Source organism: Meles meles, chromosome 12, assembly GCF_922984935.1.
Source record: "Meles meles chromosome 12, mMelMel3.1 paternal haplotype, whole genome shotgun sequence".
Classification (NCBI taxonomy): Eukaryota; Metazoa; Chordata; class Mammalia; order Carnivora; family Mustelidae; genus Meles; species Meles meles.
Window position 1 is genome coordinate 29,495,906 of NC_060077.1, and position 21,367 is coordinate 29,517,272.

The 21,367-nt window shown below is 55.4% G+C and overlaps 2 protein-coding genes across 4 annotated transcripts in view; one reads left to right on the plus strand and one right to left on the minus strand.

Annotated features, from left to right (window-relative positions):
• Positions 1 to 2,898: 2,898 nt before the first annotated feature.
• The window catches only part of RSPH14 (radial spoke head 14 homolog), a 76,726-nt gene continuing 58,257 nt past the window's right edge, over positions 2,899 to 21,367 (minus strand). Inside the window, exons 5-7 of the mRNA XM_046024926.1 lie at positions 6,816 to 7,041; positions 4,917 to 5,053; positions 2,899 to 3,137 (exon numbers count right to left, since the gene is read on the minus strand). Of these exons, the coding sequence (XP_045880882.1) occupies positions 2,899 to 3,137; positions 4,917 to 5,053; positions 6,816 to 7,041 (602 nt within the window). The remainder of the gene's footprint in view (positions 3,138 to 4,916; positions 5,054 to 6,815; positions 7,042 to 21,367) is intronic.
• The window catches only part of GNAZ (G protein subunit alpha z), a 52,660-nt gene continuing 44,264 nt past the window's right edge, over positions 12,972 to 21,367 (plus strand). The window contains exons 1-2 of one of the 3 annotated variants that reach the window (XM_046024925.1): positions 12,972 to 13,192; positions 14,239 to 14,373. The gene's annotated coding sequence lies outside the window, so the exon portion shown is untranslated. Of the gene's footprint in view, positions 13,193 to 14,238; positions 14,374 to 17,892; positions 18,202 to 21,367 lie in introns of all 3 variants that reach the window. The other 2 variants (XM_046024924.1, XM_046024923.1) reach the window with 2 other exon arrangements.

Below are 21,367 nucleotides of genomic sequence, written 5' to 3' on the forward strand. Positions count from 1 at the left end.
TTAAGCATGTGGGCAAAGGGTACACCAATTCTAAAGATAGGCCACACTGGAAAAGGAGCAGATATGGGAGGAAAGTTGAGCACCACTTGGAACATGTTGAGTTTGAGATGCAAGAAGATACTTACTGTCATCTTGACAATTTTACATCTTCTGATCCATGAACATGTTATGTCTTTTCATTTATTTAGATCTTTCTTTCAACAATGTTTTGTTTTCAGTGCCCAAATTTTGCACTTCTCTTGTTAAATTTATTCCTAGGTATTTTATTCTTTTCAATGCTATTGTAAATGGAGTTGTTTTCTTTGTCAACTTTGCCAAAGTTGTTGACTAGTTCTAACAGTTTTTAAGTGTATACCTTGGAATTTTCCATGTATAAGTTCCCATCATTTGCAAAAAGAGATAGTTTACTTTTTTCCTTCCAATCTGGATGCCTTTGACTTCATTTTCTTGCCTAATTGCTTTGGCTAGAACCCTCAGTACAATGTTGAATTGAAGTAGTGAGAGCAGGCATTCTTGTCTTATTCCTGATCTTCAAGGGACTGCATCCAGTCTCTCACCATTGAGAATGATGGTATCTATGACTTTTTGCAGATGTTATCCCATATTTCTAGTTTGGATTTTTTGGATTTTCTTTTTTTTTTTTTTTCCTAAGAAATGGAAATCAGATTTCATCAAATGCTTTTCCCACATCTATTAAGATGATCATGTGATTTCTATCCTTTATTGTATGTGTATATATATTACATTGATTCAGTTTCAAATGTTAAACCAACCTTGCATTCCTGGGATAAATTCCAGTTGGTCATGGAATATAATGCTTTTTTTTTTTTTTTTAAGATTTTATTTACTTGACAGAGAGAGACAGCAAGAGAGGGAATACAAGCAGGGGAGAGGGAAAAGGAAAAGCAGGCTTCCCACCAAGCAAGGATCCCGATGCAGGGCTTGATCCCAGGACCCTGATATCACAACCTGAGCCAAAAGCAGATGCTTAATGACTGAGCCACCCAGGGGCCCCAGTATGCTTTTTATGTGGCTGTATTTGGTTTGATGATATTTGGTTGAGATTTTTTGTCTCTATTCGTAAAGGATGTTGGTCTATAGTTCTCTTATGATGTCTTTGTCTGGCTTGGGTATCAACTAATTTTGGGTAAAATTCACCTCAGAATAAGTTGGGAAGTGTCTCATCCCCTTCTATTTTTCAAAAGAGTTTGTGAAGGATTCTTATTAATTATTGCCTGGAGAAATTTAAGGGTAGACATTTAGTTGGATAGAAGGATCCAGAACTCAGGAGAGAGGCTGGGGCTACAGACCCAGATTTGGGGGAGACAAAGCAGTGGGCAGGCCTAGCTAAGAAGGGAACCTGGTAGAGGGGGCTCATAGCCAGGCAGGTGAGATTGTATGGGAGAACAGGAGGAGAGAGGGCCTAGACAGAGCTGTGAGAAACACGAACTCTACTGGTCACATGGAGAAAGAGGGTTTTACAAAGGAGACCAAAGAGAGCACAGCCAGAGCCTTGAAAGGAGGCCCAAAACAGCTGCTACAGGAAGGGAACATCCATACCTCGGCCACAACATGGGTCAAGCACAAAGAGCACAGGATCTTGGTAGCAAGATGGTCAGTAACCTTGGCCAGTGGCCTTGGCCAGAGCCCTTCGGTGAAGCAGTAGAGGTGGAATCAGCATGGTATGTGTTGAGGTGAGATGGGGACCCAAGGAAGTAGAGGTCTTCAAGCACCTGCTTTACTGAAAGAGAAAAGGTTTCCTCTTTGGGAGCCTATTTTGAGAATATTTCCTTGAAATACCAGCTGGGCTCAGCAGCCAGTCCCCTTGGGCTAATCCTCTAATTCCAGCGACGCAAACGTCTCTGTTTCTTCTAGGAAAGTGAAGGCCCCAGTCAACAAAAGAACTGTAAGAAGGTGCTCGTTTGAGGGTTCTGGTTCTCCTGATGTTTATTCTGGAAGGACTGGGAATCCCATAAGCCTGGGATGCTCTGTCTCATAGGAAATATGGCTGCCAGTTGGTGCTATAATGCGAATAACCTTGTTTGAGGCAGGGAGCCTCAAAAAGCTCCCTTAAAGCTGAGCTCCCCTCCTGCAGCTTCTCCAATAGGAGTCAGAACTGGTTTAAGAACCATCATCCTGTCAGACTAGGCAGGAAAGTCTGGGGATGGTTAAAGGCTACCCAGGCCTCCTACCCTCTGCAGCCTGGCTTCTCCTCCAGTGCCTTCAAGCTCTCCAGCCTCTTTTTCTACTTTCATCTGGGGAACAAAAGAGGCAGGTGGAGGCTCAGGTGGCAGGCTGGTGAGAGAGCTGCCCTGGGGCTAGGGAATGCTTGGCTTCAGGCCAGCTGGGAGCTTGTCCTTATGATATCTTTGTGCTGCCGAGAAGATCCGTGTCCTGGGCACGCATGCCTGGGGGCCTCATACAACTCACACTCCTCCTGAAAGAGCCCACATGAGCTTGCACTTCAACATTCCCTCCTGAGAGAAGGGGGCAGAACTGGCTAAGCGGTGCAGTGCCCAACCACACCCAAGGGCCTGGTCGCTCAAGTATCCAAAGCTTGGGTGGGCCAGATCCACCTGTGTTCCTTCCCCCAATATAACTCCTAGCTCCTCCTTGTACCTGGAAGGCCCAACCCTGCTCTCTACTTTCTGAGGGGACTCTTGGATGCAACAGAGAGCTGGTATGCCACCCTTCCATCCCTGGGCCTTGGACTTAGCCCATGCCTTCTCACCTGGCCACCATGACCCAGTCCTTCCGGGCCGGGTATTTCCACTTTGTGGGAGAGAGGGAAGATGTGACCACACTCTAGGACCATAAAATGCCATTCAGACCCAATATAAAGAGATTCAGCCCATTTATTCAGGCAAGCAGCTTGTCAGGTCTGGCCCAGCAAGCGGCTCAGGGTTTCCATTCAATGACTTTGATGGCGATCTGGGCTGCCCGCCGCACTGCCTCACTGGGGTCCTCCTCGAGGGCGCGGAAGATGGGCACATGAGACTGCAGAAACTTGCGGCCCTCAGGAGCCTCAGCCAGCATGGTGAGGGCCTTGGTGGCATTCAAACGTGCCTTGCTCAAGGGTGAGGACAGCAGGTTCAGGAGCGGGTGGATGGCTTCTGTGTCCAGGGCAGCATACTTTCCTGTGGGCCACCAACACCAGGCATTCCTCAGGGGGCCGTACTGTTCCACCTCCTCCCACCCCAGCCCAACTCTGGCCTCTGGACTGTGCAGCCTCAGGGGAGGTACCTTCCCTCACTCCAGTGCAGGCCGTGGCACCTTCCTCTGCCTCCAGTCTTGGCCTCCTCATTCCTGCCCCTCAGCTGGCTTCTCCCCACCCACCCTGATGCCTGTCCTGCAATCCAGTTCTCTAAGGCAACACAAAAATTAAAATCCAATTGTTTGTTCATGTGGCAAGTATTTCTTGAGCACCTACTCTGCTCCAGGCACAAAAACTCACAGAGTTCTTTCCCTCCTGGTACTTATAGTCTAGTGGAAGATGCTGACATTAATCTGTAAAGGAGACACCCCTCCTGAACCTTCAACATCTTTCTGCTGTCTTGGCCTGCTAAAAGGCCAGGTAGTTGCCCCCTACCCCCCGGCTTCCTGCAGTGCTCCGTGTACTCTTCTCTGTATGCTAGAACCTGCGCAGCCACCCTCGGCCCTGCTGACTTCCACTGTCCCTTAAGTCAATACCCACGACCCTCCCAGAGGAGGCTTGGCCCCTGTCCTGTGCCTGCTGTATGCTATGCTTCTCCTCTAGGTCATCAACCTTCTGCCACTCCCCCCAAACTGTTTGCAGGAGGCTGAGATCCAGGGTCTAGGTCCCTACCACCCAGGACAGGGCCTGGCACATGGCAGGGGCTGGGTGCCCTTGGCTGGAGTGCCAGCTCAGTGAAAAGTGGCCTCACATCCCCAATTTCCAGGTGTTGCCTGGGCCCACAGGGAGCTCTGGTCCACCAAGAGCTCCCGCAAGACACTGCACTGAAGATGCCCCACCAGAGGGATATACACACAAGGGGAGCCCCTGCCTTGGTAGTCAGTGTCTTCACTGCACATTTGAAAGGGGGCTGTGGCTCTGGGGAAGTTCACAATCTCTCCTCCTCTGGTGTGTTTCAAATTCCATCATTAGCATCAAGTGGGGAATGGCTGAGAGCCCCAGTTCTGGGGGAGATTTGTTGCATGCTGATTGAGAATCAGAGACCCAGTCAGTCCTCCATGGAACACCAAGAAATCACAGGGCCCAGGGCTAGTGCGGGCAATTGTATGCATGGGGAAAGACCGAGAGCTTTCAGCAGTCACGTGGGATGACCCACCCTGGCCTCCAAGTGGGGAAACCAACCCCAGCTGCTCCTGTGGCCAGGATTGGATGACTTAGCATGGAAGCCTGACTGGCAGGGGGCAGGGGGGCAGTCCCCAGGTGGGAGAGGTAATCTCATACTCTTATTTGCTCCCCACCCCTACCCACTGAAAAAAATGTAATTTTGATCAAAAAACAACATGGAAGCAAGGGCTCCAGTGTTCGTTTAGGCCTTAGGATAACCAAATCAAGGATGGCAAACTACATAATTCATCCCAGAATTGAGGCATACAAGGGGCCTGGGTTGGAGGCAGGAATTCCAGGCCCAGGGAATAGCCTGGTAGGAGGGGACAGAGGTCCTAATGGGAGTGACCAGAGAGGGTCACAGGTAGGTGACCCACTGTGGCCAGGAAGAAGAGGGAGGGTGGAGCCTTGACCCAAAAGTGAAAGACTTCAACAATAGACCAGGGAAAGTATTTTGGTAGGGCCGGGAGAGGGCATTACCGGGATGCTGAGCACAAAACGAGAGTTCTGAAAAACTCGTAGGGGCAGCCAGCATGCTGGAGGCTGCAGTGACACCCCTCCCGCCCCCCCGCACAGGAGATGCAGCTGGCCACCTCACCTTGGGTGGTGACCATGGCATACATGAGGGCCCCAGCAGCATTGGCCTGCACCTCCTCCACATTGTCCTTCAGCAGGTGCACCAGGATGGGGATGACGTCATGCTGCCACACCTGGTTCTTGCCGTCCAGAGGAATGCTGGGCCAGAGAGGGGACAGCTGTGTGACTTCACTTGACAAAGAGGAGGGGGCTGGGGAGCCTAGGACCACCCCAGGGGACACCAGGAGAACTTGTGTTGGGACCACCCCTGGGGGTCCGGGTCGGGCCAGGAGGTACCAGGGTGCAAGTGCTGGTGTGAGGTTTGGGTCTTCCCCCATGCTGGGACAACCTGGGAGCATAGCCTGGGGCCACCAAAGGCCAAGCTGCAGAGGAGCCAGGGGGTTATAGAGCCTGGCCCTAAGGTATCACGTGAAGAAGAAACCAGACGTGTTTCCCCCGGCCCTAAGATGGGGAGCAGCAGGACCCAGAAACACTCATTTTGACTCCATGCAGGAGCCAGAGCTGCCAGAGATGGGCTAAGGCATGGAAGTGGAAGTGGCGAGCTGCCAGGGAGACACCCGTGCAGAGCCACCCTCAGGGGAGAGGACGCTGTAAGTCACTTCTAATCCTGGCACTGTATGAAGCTGTGAAAATGAATGTGCTGGGCTCCCCACGGGCTCCCTTTGGGAACTTGATCAAAGACGTAGAGTCTTGGGCCCCGCCAGCAGGGATACCGTGTGTTCGTTCATTCCCACGGCCAGGGCTGACGAGCACCTTGGCGGGACCTGGTCCGGGATGTGGAGACAAGAGCACAACTGACCATGGGGCTGGCTGATTCTTTGTGGTGGTGGCTGCCCCATGTGTTGTGGGATGCTGACCAGCATCCCCGGCTTCCCCCCAACTCGATGTCAGGAGCGCCCTTCTCCCTCAAGTTGGAATAACCAGAAATGTCTCCAGACAGTGCTGCCTGTCTCCCAGGGGACCAAAGCTCCTCTGTTTTGAAGCCCTGCTCTCCAGCAGCAACCAGAGCAAAGCTCTGTCTTCGCGAGCTCCCCTGAGGGGTGACACACGAAAAGGAGGGCATGGTGAAAGACACAGGCAGGCCTGGTGGAGGTCACCACTTTCTAGAGCAGGTAGGGTCCTCAGAGGCTTCACTGCAAGACCTCTGAGCAAAGTCCAGATGGTGATCGGTCTGGGATGGGGCTCTGGAATCTCCATGTTCACAAGCTCCCCAGGGTCTGGATAGGGGGCTAGACCTGCCAAAATGCTGGCCCAGGTCTCTAGAAAGAATGCCAGCTGGAGGGACAGCCAGGGCTAAGGGAGGCACAAGGCTCCAGGATGTAGGCAGTGACCATATCTAAGATATAGACTTGGGGGGATGAGGGACCACTCCCCTCGGAAAACGTCTCTGTTTGGGATCACATATGTCCTCCCTGCCCCCCATCCCTCCTTGCTCTGAGGCGTTGTGCTTCCTCAGGTTCCAGGCCAGAATTTAGACTGTGATCCCATGTGACCCTGGGTCACCAATGACTGGACACATGTGTCCTCTGTGTTCTTACCTATGAGGACACCTTTCCCCTCTTGCAGGAGAACTGCTTGTAGATAATAACTGGCGTCTATAGACAACTTAGTAACTGCAAGCATCACCACACTTCTGTGCTTGCCTTCCTCACAAGGAGGGGGGACAAACCATCTTGCTTTGCCCAGGACTGGGGCCTTCTTCTGGGGATACAGGACCGTGAGTGCTAAGCTCACAGGCCAATAGGACAGTGCCCCTACCCCAGGGGACAGGGAGCTCTGGGGCAGACTGGCTTCCTCGGGGGCCGGGGGGCAGCTCCGGTGCCTTCTCTGAGCCTAAGCAGAAGGCTCCAGGCTGGCTGCCCCTGCCCTCCCCACTCCATCCACGCGGGCCCAGGCTCACCTGACCACGATGAGCGTGTGGGCAGCTTTGCTGCGAATGTCGCTGTTGGCACTGAGGAGCTTCTGCTTCAGGAAGGGCACCACACTGCTACTCAGCGCCTCGGTGGCATCCACCAGCAGGCAGGCAGCCAGTGTGTCCAGGAGGAGCCCTTGGATCTCTTCCTCCTCCCTCTGCAGCTTCCACACCAGGGAGGGGATCAGGCCACTGTTGACAATGCCCTGGGCTCCTGTGGGATGGGAAAGGGCACTGAGGCTGGGCCAGTCACCCCGACCCATTCTGGGCAGCAAGAGTGGCGAGGCGAGACCTGCAGAGCTGGTAGGGGAGAGGAGATTCGCAAATGCCCCTGGCTGCCAGATCCCTGAGCACCTAGCAGGAGTCTGGGGATGACAAGCTAGAGTGGAAACCACACAGCCCTGGAGGACCCCCAAAGGTGCCGTTCTTTGGTCACCTGTAACTGGGGGGGTGGGGGAGCATCAGCCTTCAACAGGTGCTCAGGAGCCTAAAAGCAGCAGCCATCCCTGCAGGGCCCAGGTATAGGAGGAATTACCTTGCACAAGAAGGAAGGTGGGGGGAACAACCAACCTCCTTCCTACTCACATCTCTAAGCCACTAGAAACCCCAGACCAATCTGGCCAGCGCTTGGGGAAAAGAAAAAGCTTGGAACCAAATCTGAGGCACAAATGAACAGGCCACCATCTTATATACAAAAAAGAGCTGTGCCTCCAACCAGAGGTAGCAGGAAATCCATAGACTCTGGCCAAGGGGGTCTAAAAAAACCGCAGGGGTTTAGAAAGGGGGCTCTACATGGCAGCTTGGCTGGACACCACAACTGGGAGAAGGTGGGGAGGCGAGGCTCCCCAAGAATGGGTTCCACTTCCCTCCGTTCAGTTCCTTCTCCCTCCTGAGGGATGTCCAGAGGGGAACCCAGAACCAGGTCCAGGCAGCATTCCTGAGGGGCCCAGCTCCCCTGTGTTCAGAACGGCTCTCCTTCCGGCCCTCTTCCTGGCCTCCCCAGTGGCCGACACCACCCACTGAGACGCCGTGTATATATAGCCCCCATGGAGGTGGCCATCAGCAACACCTCTCTCTTCCGCCTCCCCAGCTAAACCCTCTAATTTACTCTAGAGAGACAAATCAACAGGTTAATTAGCCTAAAGGTCTCTAAGTGCCAATTAGCACCAGGGATTTCCTCTTTGAAGACATCACCCCAGCCTTCCTCCCTCACTTCCTGAGGACATCAAATGACAGGTGCCCCAGGGTGAGGGAGTTGGAGGGGCATGGATGCATGTCCAGTGGCTCCGTCTGCCCCTGACCAGCTTCTCATTAGGGTGTCCCAGTACAGCAACCAGCTCTGCCACATTTGTTCTCAGGGCTTTCACAACACAGGAAGAGCAGTTGCCCGTTGCTTTAAGAGCACTGCACTTTTTAAAATTCTAGACACGCAGATTTCGAAAAATGCCTGGCTTGGACTCCTGCTGTGTGATCTTAGACAAGTTACCTAACCTCCCGGGCCTGTTTTCCTTGATATGCAAACCAGCCTAGCCCGCAAGGAGTTGTGCAATGCCAATGGGTAGTGATTGGTGGGAGCATGATCCCTGGAAGGGACTATCACATAAGCCCAGAACGTCTGGACCTAGCATCATAAGGAATTCCACCACCACTGAGAACCAGCTACAAGCAAAGGCCTCTGTGGTGGGGGTGAGGGTCAAGGGATGTGAAGACAAAAGCTGAACCGCCCTTGCCCTGCAGGAACACAGCCCCTCTCTCCCCTTCAGCCTCACCCTCCCCATCAGGCCACAGCCAGACCACACACCTGGCCTTCTGCTCTAACTCCACTGCCCACTGGGGCACCTGCCCCACAGGCTCCCTACCTGCCCCAGCCATTGGGTCTGACTCTACCACAACCTGACCCAGACAGCCCCTCCCCAAGTCACCGCAGGCAGATGACAGTTGGACTTGCCAAGGATTTTGCTGCCTGGAAAGATTTTGCATAGAGGGAGAAAGTTCCTAGCTGGGGGACACCTGAGCAAAGGCCTAGAGATAAGGAATTTGTGCATCATCAAACTGGAGCTTGATTGTGGCTTCACTTGCACCTGGATCTGGGCTGTCCAGGGACTCCCACAGGTGTTGCTGGGCACAAGCTGGGAGGAGGGCCGTGAGGAAGAGAGTTGAAGTCAAGCTGCTGGAGGCTATCACCTCCACTGCTCCCTCCCTAGGTGAGGAAACTAAGGCCCAGAGAAGCAATTCAAGTGCCTGAGGTCACACAGCAGACCGAGGTAAAGCCAGGGCCCTGGGCTACTTTGGGTTCTTTTCGCAGGCATTTGTCTTCGGCCTCTACTCCTAGAAATGCTGAGCACCAGGACCCGGGTTCATTCTGAGACAGAGGGAGATTAAAAATAAAACGCGTGCCGGGTGTGCCTCTCTACTCGTTCACTTTGCTTTTCAGCTAAAAGGAGAGTTGCAGGCCTGGCTATTTATAACTAACCCAGATCTGCAATGGCTTGTTCAAATTGGGGTTGGGGGCTGCACAGACCCCAAGGAAACAAAGTGGAGAAACCAACTCAACCTTGCCACAGGGGCTTAGGAATTGGTCAGCGGGGCTTAGGAGAGCGGATCAAGCTGGGAGAAGAGCCAGAGAGGATGGTGCTATGGGCATCCAGAGATGAGCAAGAAGCCACCACGCCCATCCTTGGGTAGTGGGGAGACAAATGGCAGTCAGCCAGGACCCGTCATGACAACACAGGTTCGTACTCAAGTAGATGAGGAATTCCAGGGTCCTAGGGATTCTGAACATGCAGGAAGAGAGGCCCAGGCAGGCTGGACCCCATGGGGCAGCAGGGCAAAGGTATGAGGTATAGGTGTACTTGGGGAAGGCCCCAGGTCTGGCATGGCTGGTGCGCCAGGATGGATTCAGTGGTCGATGGCCTAGAAAGCTCCACCAATCCCTCTGGAACTGAAGGGACATGATGCCCAGGGCACGAAATGCCCTGTGGTTGAGGTTTGGTCATTTTCTGGAGGATAGCCTGATAGCACCTAGAGAGGCCACTCCTCGGCCATCTGTCCCTGCTGAATCGGTGAAGTATGAGACTTAATGAACAGGGCCTTCCTCTTTCCATCAAAAGGGTCCCAGCTGTCTCCTGGTCCTGTTTTCCTGGCTAATAAGGACAGAGGACAGAGTGCCAGCCCCTGCCCCAGGGCATCCAGACCTCACTGCAACGCATCCATCCAGGGTTAGAATCATGTGGCCCCCATTCCCTGAATTGCTGGCATGCCAACCCCCCCCCCCCGCCCTGTGCCCATCTCTGCTCCTGGGGACACATCCCTGTCGATAGCTTATGTGGCCTCTCATAGCACATGATATGGCTGACCCCATCTCACCTCTCAAGACACTCTCTTCCCAAGGTACCAGGACCCTCTACTCACTGGTTCCCAGCCACCTCTCCCACTGGTCCACCATCTGCTTAGCAAGCACCATCCTTCCTCCAGCATCTCCTATCATGTGGGCCTCCTGTTTGGTCCCCACCCTCCCCACTCTGGCCCCCACTCCATCCCTCTATCTTGGCTACAGCCAGACACACGCTGTCGCTCAGTGATCCTACAACTCTATGCTGAACTCAGCTTCATGGAGAATCTCTGCTTTCTTATTTTCTGAGGGCTGACTAGTTGACATTTTGTTATTTGATTCTGCGTATCAGGACAACATACATTAATGGGACCGCACATACAGCAAACAAATATGAAACAAGAACTTGTCATCCTCCTTCCCAAATTTAAAAAGCTAATCCTAAAACTCTCCAGTAGTTCTTAGGCTGACATCCCCAATCTCAGAGAAAGGCCACTAGCCTGGTGTGACTGTCCCCACTCCAGCCCTGTATTCTGGGACCCACACCTGCTTGCTGGCTCCAACCCACTCCAGCTGATCTTCCATGGGTTCCTGCAGGCATCATGGCTCCTTCACACCCAGTGCATTCCCCACCTTGAAATATGCTTCTCCCCTGCCCCAGGTCATAGGCCACCTCCATCCTGGTGTCTCCCAGTGCCCAGTTCTCCCCCTGCCACATGTTCCCAGGGCCCTGGTCGGTCTCCTCCATGAGGCTGCACACAACTATAATGGTGGATTATTGCCCCACAGACAGGAAGGTCTACCAGGCAGGGGTCTAACTCTCAGAACTGTGCCTGCGCAGAGGAGGTCATCAGTAAATGATTGTCGTATGAAGAATTGCGATTGTTGGTGGCCACCAGACTCAGGTGAGGGAGGCAGCAGCCAGCCCTTTGAGGTTACTTCATGGGCTAGCTGCTGATCTCACCCTGGACTGCGGTAGAGGGTCACCCTACACTGACCTCTAGGCTTGCCCCTGCAAACAGCTCCATTTGGACCCTGATCCTACAACAGAAACTGCCCTTGCCCCTCTCTAATCCTGTGCCCACATGTATTTCCCCTCAGAATCACTCTCCAAGGACCCTTTACTAGAGTCCCCCTTAACAGGGAAGGAAACTGAGGTTCATCCAGGTGAAATAACCCCACCCCGAGGGTGTATAGGCAACAGAGCCCGGTCTGTACTTCCCCCCTACCCCTTCTCACCTCTGATCCACACCAGGGCAGGGCCTGTGCCTGCCATCTAACTGGTATCACAGCCATTGGCCTCTGAGTGGTCCTGTGAGCAGAGACCCAGCCTGACCCAACCAGGGGGGTTGAAGGCACACACCCAGAGGAGCCCCCCTCCATTTCTGGCCACCTCCCTTTGGTTCTCACTGGCCCCCTCCAGCAAGCACTGTGCCAGGTCTAGGTTCCCCTCATGATGCCCAGTCCCTGACAGTTTAGGTAACTTATTCATAGGTGGGTATGTCAGTCATGGGGTGAGGGTGAGGGTCAAGTAGTGCAACAGTCTCCATCTCAACATTTCCATCTCAACAGTCTCTCATCTCATCCTCAGCAGAGGAAACATTCCCAGAGCAGTAATGGTATAATCTTGCAATGCCACAGTGCCCAGCCTGCCGAACCAGACCCCCACCCCTGCCTTCTGACCACAAACCTGGACTAGGATGACCACCCAATCTGCCCTTGTCAATGGTCAATTCCAGTGCTTCTGCCCAGTGTAGGGTGATCCTTATAATGTACCCATGAGGATGTAAAGTGATAAGGAAGGTGTTAACTGGGAGAATCTGACATTTTTACCAGGGATGCTCTAGAATACAGAAAGATTCAAGTTATTGATGGAAAAGACAGAGGCATTAATATCTTGGCTCTCTGACCAAAGTCTTTTAAGCACAGGAGTGAAGGGCCCTCCTGGCTCTGAGGCCCACAGATGGGCTCCCGCTGAAACTGAAAGCAAAGCTTGGCAGACTGGCTCAGGTGCATTTTGCTGACAATGGGATGACTTCTACCTTCTACCAGCTTCTCTAAGGCGGCAATGGGGGATCCTGGCCTTAATGGAGCCGGCTGCCTCCCGCCTCTCTGATCTGGGGGACATATCCTGGACCCTTCTCCCTCTCCTCCTTTCCAAGGCAACCTTCTGTAGCCAGGATTGCCAGGGATCCTGAAAAGCCCCTACACGCTGGGGGAATGTGCAGCAAAGATCACTAATGTCCCGCCCATCGCTGCACCAGCCTCACCGGTGTATACCTTAAGGGTTTGCATAGCCTTTCGCGCGTTCTAGTGGGTTGTCGAGACAATTCAAAGAAGCCGGTGCCACTAGCCCCACTTTGCAAAACAGGCTCAGAGAGGTCAGTTGGTTGCCCAAGGTCGCGGAGCTCAAAAAGTGCCGAACTGCGTTCGAATTCAAACCCAGGGAGACGAGCGGGAGGAGGAGGGTGCCTGGGCCATCCGCCACTCTTAGGCTCGGTCTCCGGCTCTGCGAGACGCGGTCCCGCTGGGTCAGCTCCATGGCTTCAGCGCAGCAGACTCCCAAAGACGCCGGTGCGGGCAGCGCGTGCCGGACTGCGGCGCGCGGAGCCGCGGCCGCGCCCCTACCCGTTGCCATTGGACCGCACATGCATCCGTCAGCTGCTTCTGTCCAATGAGAAGAGAGCCGGCGCTTGTGGCGGGGCGGCGGCGCCCAGCGCGTGGTCACCGACCCGCGCGCGGCACCCCCGCCCGCGGTTGGCCTGGCAACGAGCTGCACTCGCGGCTCCGCCCCCTGCCGGCGGCCGCGCGGCGCGGGGCGGGTGGACCCGCGGGCGGGCGGCGGGCGGCGCGGGAGAGCGGGCGGAGGGAGCCAAGCCGGCCGGAGGGTGTGCGCCGCCCGCGGTCCGGTCACGTCCCCGCGCGGGTGCCGCCGCCCGCGTAGTGCGGAACGAGGGCGCCGCGGCCCGCGCTCGCCGCCCCGCCCCGCCCCACCCGGAGCAGCTCGGCCGATGCACCGTGCGGCGGCCCGGAGGTGAGTGAGCGGACCCGCGGCCGGGGCGCGCGGCAGAACCTCGGGGTGCTGGGGGAGCGGCTGGGGCGTCCACCCCACCCCCACCCGGGGCCCCGCCCGGGCCTTTGTGCTAGGGATCCGCCCGGGCTGGGGGCGCCGGGGAGCAGCGAAAGGGATGCCCGACCGGGGTGTGGGCGACCGGGGCGGAGATGTCCGCGAGGTGGGCAGGGGGCAACCGCAGGCCCGGCAGGTGCTGGGAAGGGGCGCCACTCGGCCGAGGAGCCGGCGGGAGGAGGAGGCTGCGGGCCTGGGAGGTGGGCAGGGGCTGCCAGCGATGCCGCGTCGGGGGTCCCCCAGAACAGCCGCCGGTGCGGAGCCAGGGCCAGACGACCTGCAGGAGAGGCGCTGAGGCGGGGTCTCCCTCCCAGGGGAGCGGGGAGGAGGCGACCCCGGGCGGCTGGAGCGCCGACGCGTGGCCTTGGCTGAAACGGAGGAGAGGGCCCGGGAGGCCTGGGCCCGGGGCCGAGTGGCTCGCAGTTTTCCGTCATCGGTCTTGTAGAGAACAGGTTCCTTGGAGGCATCATTTAGAGCAAGAGATGAGTATCAATCTGCTGCGATTGTGATATGTTCCTGGCTCAATATTTTTTTCCTTAAAAGGCGGTGGGGGTGTTGGGGGGGGGATGTAAGGGCCTCCCGGCTGGGGCTCCGTATGCTGCGGGAGATCCAAGGGGGCTCTGTCTGCAGGGCGGTGCTGAGCCTGCCTGGGTGATGATGGCAGGAATCCACCTAGGCCAAGAATTGGGGTTCTCTGTCACAAAAGAGAAGAGGATGGAAAGGCAGTGCTGCGACCAGGGTTCCCTGGAGTCCCTGTCTCAGGATGGAAGGACCCGCCTGGTAGGCGAGGTCTGCCTGTTTGGGTGAGGCAGTCCAGCCCCTGATGGGCTCCCTTCTGCTCAAGTGATTTCCCTGCCCTGGGGACTCACTCCTGCTGCCTTGGGTTCTGTCTGGAGGAGGCTCCTTGGCCAAATTCAATTAAACAAATATTTACTGAGCATTTGCTCCCCCAGAGCCTGGCGCTGAGGTGGGAGTGGACTGGGCCTGCCCTCCCGGGACTGACTCACCACCCCACAGGGGAGAAACATCTCTGCTCAGATAACCCAACCCTGAGCGTGGATGCCGTGGCCTCTGGAGGGACCTCAGAGGTGACCTGGGCTGGGGTTAGATGGGCTTGTGGGCAAAGTGACATTTGAACTGGAGATTAAAGGATGTGAGCACAGCTGGGGTGGGCACTGTGGACAGAGAGGAGAAAATGGACCAAAGCGCAGAGAGGGCACTCAGGCAGTTGGGTCTGGCAGGAGCATAGGATGTGCTTGGGAAAGCACAGGTGGTATGGCAGGAAGGGTGGGTGGGGGACGCACAGGGGCTGACGGAGCTGGGGAAATGGAACATCCCATTTCTTTTTAGCAGTGGCTATTTGATGGAGGCCACAGTTTCTTCACCTGTAAAGGGGAGCAGCTCTGTGACCTAGGGGCTGGGGTGGGCCTGGGGAAGAACTTGAAAGGCTCCAGTCCTAGGCTTCTTGCAGCCAGGGTACTGGATTAACCAACAGCCTGGCCCACTTCCTAGCCAGGATGGAGAATGAGATTTAGCTGGTGACTCTGCCCCTTTGGGGCATGGATGTTTGTGAATAGTAATCAAAGAGGCTTGAGAACCTCCAGTTAGGGGCTGATCGCAGGGGATGAAGTGGTATGCCTTCAGCATTCTCATGCTCCGGGGACAGGACTCTGACATTTGGTTAAAACTCTGGTGTGTTCCTCTAACAGACGTCAGTCTTCTGCAACAGGAGGTGAATGAGACATAGTCTCTCTCCCTCGGAAGGCCAGTGTCACTTTCTGCCCTAGATCTGCTTGCTTGCTGGCTCCCAAGGATGTTTTCACTCTCCCTCTGAAGGGGCTGTTTATTACTCATCTGTGTAGCCAACTCCCCCAACCCCCAAACACACACCTACTCTCGTCTTTTCACCAAGGCCCATGTTGCTGCAGTGAAAGCAGGGCCTGCCTGCCCTCGTAGGGGCACGAACCAGGCCAAGAGGGACAGAGTCGCTTCACTCTTATCCCTGTTGCCAGACCACATTCTGGGCACCTACTATGGGATTCTAGATTTGGGACACAGAGTGAATCCCTCCCTTTGCCCCCAACTTCTCAGCTCTTCTGTTTCCTGGAGTCTCAGGAATTCCTTGGTCCAGATCTCAGGAGCTTCTAGGGTGGTTCCAGGAACTTCTGGGTAACCAGGTGGGCTTGGCAAGGCTGCCCAGAGCCCCCTGTAGGACTCTAGTGGGATAGAGAACCGCATGGTGGGAAGGCTGGCCTGACACTCAGGGTGTGGCCTCAGCAGCTTCAACCTAGCTGTGTGGTTTTCTCATGGGTACACACATGTGATGTCAGTGTGTGCTGTGCCTTCCTTCCCTGGACGCGAGGATGAGGCTGTACTGTCCTGTACTGTCCTGTACTGTCCCCTCGCTAGCCCTCAGAAGACCTGAAATGACATGTGGCCCTAGGGCATTCTCATTGCTGCTGACCATAGCAGGGCTTGCAGGAACTCTGGAAGAGGTAGATTAGCATACTGCTCTCCCACAACCCCAGGAAGGAAACCTGGGGTAACTGAGCCTCCAGGCACAGGCCAGCAGGCACTGTGGTTGGCAGGAAAGAGGGCAAAAGGAAATGGATAGAAGCATCAGGGCAGACTGAGGACAAGCCCCACAGTGGTGGCCTGATACAGCTTAGGCAGACCAGGGAATGACATTGGAAGGCCCAGACTCCCCTGGAGGAGGGGAGAGCCTCCAGTCAAGGCCTCCAAAGACATGGGTCAGGCCCTGGCCCTGTCACCCCCAGCCCACCCCCATCCTGACTAAGTTCCTTTGTCTTCATTCATCAACAGAGCCAAGAGTTCCCTGCCCGGTCGCCGCACCAGTCCCTACATAGGTCCTCCCTATGGATTTCGCCCCTTTACACAGGTCTACACTGGCAGGGGAGACGCTTCACAGGAGTAAACTCACAGGAACTAACCACAGGGACTGTCTGACCACTCCTGGAACACACAGGAGATGTCAGCCCTCTGTACAGAGCCCGAGGAGACGGAAATGGTTCGCACATACATTCATTCCTTTGGGTAATATTTACCAGAACCTGCTGGGTGCTAGGTGCTGTGCCAGGCACAGGGTAAGGTAAGGAGCAGGACAGACACAGTGTCTGCCCTCATGGAAACCCAGGGAGGCTGGCACAACACCTGTGTGACTGACTGCCAGGTCAGGTAGGTGTCGTGAAGAGAACTAAAGAAGAGAGTACAGAGAGGGAGGGTCAGGGGGCCACTGTGTGGAGGGGCCATTGGCACAGTACCACGGAGAGCAGCGGGTGAGCTGTGACTGATGGGGAAGAGCATCCGGAGGGAGATGGCAGGTGCAAAGGCACTGGAACTGCTGGGGACCCCACCAGAAAGCCAGGTAGCCAGAGCCCCACAGGGTAGGGTGGTTTATGGAGTGGCTCAGGTAGGACTCTGCAGGCCCTGGTGAGGCGGGAAGCCCTGGGGTGGTTTGGAGCAGAGAAGAGATTGAAACTACTTCCACTGTTAAAAGACCTGTGTGGCTGATGGGCATGGGGCAAGACCAGAGGACCATGAGGGGCTGTTACAGCAACTGGGGGGGAGGAGGCTGCTGACCCAGGGCAGTGGAAACAGTAGGGGTCATGAAGAGCGTTGGTTGAGGATTTAGTTTAAAGAGGACCTGCTGATGGAGAAGAGGCAAGGACAGCTCTGGAGGGATGGCAGTGGCATTGGCAGAGAAGGAAGACGCGGGAAATTGGCAGTTGGCTTAGACCCTGGTAGACATGGCTGTTATGTGGCGGTCAAAGGGGAGAGAGCGAGGCTAGAGGTAGAAACCTGGAGTCCTTGGCACCAGGTGTGTGGGACTGGCCAAGGGCACTTGGAGATCAAGGGTAGGTTGGTCTAGAGGGACTGAGTAGGCCTCGAGGCCCTCACCACCTAGAGGATGTGCTGAGAAGGAGCTTCCAGAAAGTAGAGATTTAGAAAGATGGATGAGCAAGTAAGGTAGAAGCACAATCATGATGGCAACATGGTGGGGGACAGGTTGCGGCTGAGGGGGGTGGGGGCAGTGCAGAAGAGGATGTTCCCAAGGGGGCGGGTCTCTAGAGGCAAACATCGAGGTATGTGTGGGGTGCATGCGGACTAAGCAACATGGTGGATAGGTCCAGCTACATAATTTGTGGGGCCCTTGTTAAGTTTTTAAACCTTTCAAGACAACAGAGCATTAAACCAGGCCTGGGGCCTGATTGTGGCACTGGGAGGGCAGTGCCATGGGCCCGCCACCCAGGCTCCCCTTCACTTGCATCCCTTGGGCAGGGAGGCAGGTGGGCTGTGTTTGGCACTTGGGACCACTAGGGTCAGTCGGAGCCAGCCTGCGAGCCTCACCCTGGCCTCCTGTGAGTGTTGCTTCCTCCCTCTCTGTCCCTTGACCCCCTGTGGCCTTGGGCAGGGGGCACAACTTGAGGGCTGAGGGCTGGGCAGTCCGTTGGCAGGACCCAGGTGAGCATGGCGGGTGACTTCACACAACAATGGCTTCCTTGAGTTCATCTCTTTTCCAAAGGAACCTGCTACATCACAGAGTTTTAAGTTATTTGCTTCTAAATTAAGGTATAACTCTCTTTTAGAGACATCCCTGGAGAATCCATCAAAAAGTGCTAAGAAGCGAGACTGTTAAAAACCACGGTGCAGGGAGAGGCCTCACAGTGTCAAGCCCCACATTCCTTCCAGCAGCCTCTACCAGAAACACACCCATCCCTGAGGGCTCTTCCAGGCCGGCGGTGGCTCTCCCAGCAGACTGGGCAGTGGTTTGAGCAAACCTTTCCGAAAGAGACCCTGCCCCCACTGACAGCCTTCCCCAACCCCTGCGATGGAGAATGCTGCAGACCGGCTTCCGGGACCTGAGCCCTAACACCCTCAGCAAGGCCCATGCCACTGTGAGTCATGGAGGTCAAGGTTGTGGTGTTGGAGCAGAGGACAGTGGGCTCAGTTGTGCACATTTCCCCCAGAGCCCAGACATAGGCATTCACTGGGGCAGCAGCGGGATCTGCTGTGGAGTACAGCCGGAAGGTGCCTTCAGCCCACTTCCACTACCAGTTCCTCCAAGAGGGGACTGAATTCTACCTTGGTTTTGTCCTCACAGTTGAGGAGATGGAGACATAGGGAGAAGATGGGGTGGCTTTCCCCAGTGGTGATTGCATCTGTTTGCCCCTTTAGCACTCATCATGACGTAAACTACTACCTGTCTTATTTGTGTTTACCATCTCTCCTGAATCTGAATGTAAGCTCTGGGAGGTCAAGACCTTTGCTGCTGTTTGCCACTGTCAATCCAGCCCCCAGAGCCCGGCGTTGCCACAGTAGGGTCTCAGCGAATCACCGTTGGAGGGGAAGTCAATACTGGTGAGGAGACAGGGCAAACAGGAGCTTTTGTGCCGCTTTCATGCAGAGGCTGGGCCCCCTGGATGGCTATAGCCCTCACACTGGAGAACCACTGCTCTAGCTCAGTCCTCCACTCCCCAGAGGTTATGCTTTTGGGTCCCCAGAGGTGTGTGTTCGGGCTTTAGGTTTGACGGACAAACACAAACCACCTACAGATGGACACCACAGGCTGGGCGCCAGTGAGGCCCGACTGCGGTTCACTCCCAAGCCAAGAAAGGTGGCTGTCCAGCTTCTCAAACTGCCATCACAGGCACAGGTCCCTGCAACTGGAAATCAGAGGCCTTAGGCTGACACCTGGCCCTGCAGTGTTGGGGTGTGCCTGGATGAGGCCTTGGTCAGACACGGGCATTTCAAATGGTCATGACATGAGGCATGTCCACGGGAAGCTGTCCTAAGAGAGCAAGTCAAGATCCTGGCAGTAGGAAAGGAACACGGTGATCTGTGGTGACCATGTGATGGCTGAGTGGCCTTTCCAGATAACCCCTGTGCCCCCAAGATTAGCTCAGCAGAGCAGCCAGGTGCAGAGGAAAAAGTACTAGATGGGAAATCAGGAGGCCTGGGTTCTAGTCCTGCAATGTTGATGCTGATAAATTCTCTGCACTCATGGAGCCTCGGTGTCCTCACCTTTAAATTGGCCTTGGTCAGAGGTACAGATAGTTCTCATTTCTTGCACTAACTCTGGAGTGGCTGCCCCGGGCACACAGTGTTAAGAAGATTCCCGAGGCTGAGTTGTGGCTTAGAGGGAAAGTGGTCATGGTTGGTGAGTGACGCCTACCATGGGTACTGGGGGAGGATTTATACTTGGAGGTCTTCACCAGGGACTGGCCAACCCCACCCGCCTCACCCTCACTCTCGCCTAGAAGCTGCAGCTCGGTCTTCATCTCTCTTTCTGTGCCCCTTCTTCTGGACCCCAGCTCTGACCCCCAGATTAGGTGAGAACTCGTCTCCTCTTCAGTGCTTCCGCAGCCAGCATTCTAACAGACAGCTCAGGTCGCTGTGGACCGCTTCCCGTGGCAGCTTCTTTCTGTACCCCTAATGAATGAGCAATTGAAGGAGCCTCAGGCTCATAAGCTGCCTGGAATTAGGACCACCCCAGGTGACCACAGAAATGGTGTTGTAGCAGTGAGGACAGTGCAGGCAGAAGGAGGGAGTGACAAGGGAGAGGTAGGGGACCATCCCGTGGGGTCACGTGGTTCTGTCAGACCTCAGCCATGGGGTGGCTCACCCAGCTTCACTAGGGCAAACATGGGAAATTGCTCCAATTGCTGAGAGGGACTTCTGAAGACCCTCCTTGACCAAGGGTTAGAAGACTTGACACCTACAGCCTTCACCCTGGCTCCATCAGGTCCTGATGACCTGAGCTAGTAATACCCTACCTCTACACCCCCTGGCCTCCATGGCAGCAGGCACCTCTACCCACCCTGTCTTCTGCAACCAGGCTGTCCCAGCTGTGTGCGGCCTCTGGCCTGTACCACATGTCCCCTCTTGCTTCCCGTGGCCCCATGAAGTAACCACCAGGACCCCAGACAGCCAGACCACCGGCCTGCCCCAATCAGCACATTGTGAGGTGCAGTGGCCCTGTCTCCAAGCTGATCTTTCCTCCAGCGTGGTCACCCTCCCTCACCCACTCCGTTACCTCTGATATGCTGTGCAAACATATTTCTCGATAAAATGCTGGGAAGAAAAATAATTAGAGTGTTGCTTCCATTATCCAATTTTTGATTAATCAAACTCTCTTTGTCCTCGGCCAAAATCTATTCATTTCCCTTAAACACTGGGCCAGTGCCAGGCATCGATTTCCTCTATGATAACACCACGCACGTACGCATGCACATCTCCAGCCCTGCCCCACGCCATGGCAGGGAGGAGGGTGTGGAAGCACTGATGGGGCTGTCTGTGCCCCAACACCACCCGCCCTCTCCAGGAAGCCCCACAGCCATGCCACACCCATCATCCCTGCCCCAGCCCCTCCAGCTCCTCAACTGGGCTCAGCCCCTCTGTGGCCTGCATCCTTGTGTGTGGTAGTCTTGTCTCGCTGACTGTTCTGGGGCTCTCCTGTGGCAGGTGAAGAATGGAGAGCCAGTGTGGGTAGAGGGAGTGTGGAGGGAATGGCCGCTGTGGCTGCCGAGGCCTGGGGCAGAGGGTGAGCTGCAGCCCCAGGCTCTGGCTTGTCACTGGCACAGCAAGGCTGGGGCTGGGTGAGGAGACCAAGAGTGGGGACCAGGACTTGTGAGGGAACCTCAGGGTCTTGAGGTTGGGGTAGAGTCAGGATGGGGGCAAGCTTTCAATGGCAGCAATGGGAGCCCAGTCCTGATAGGCTTAGCAGATGAAGGGACATCCTGGGCCAGTGGCTCAGAGGCAGAGCAGTATCAGAGTTGGCCAAGGCTAGATGAGAGGGGGCTACACATCTGTGGTGTCCATCTGGGGGAAGGCCAAGGGCCTTTCTGGAAAACTTCCCAGAAGTCCCTGCTGTTCCCTCCCAGTGATGAGTTGGCCCTTCCCTCACTCAGTACAAAGGGCTGAGGTGGATTTTTCAGCACCTGCTTCCTGTCAGGTACCTGTGGGCCGGTGGGACACATCAGTGACAGACCAACAGCCCCTGCCCTGTGAAGCTGGCATTCTGTAAATGTGAGTGGGGGAGGGCAGTAAATATGATAAGGGACT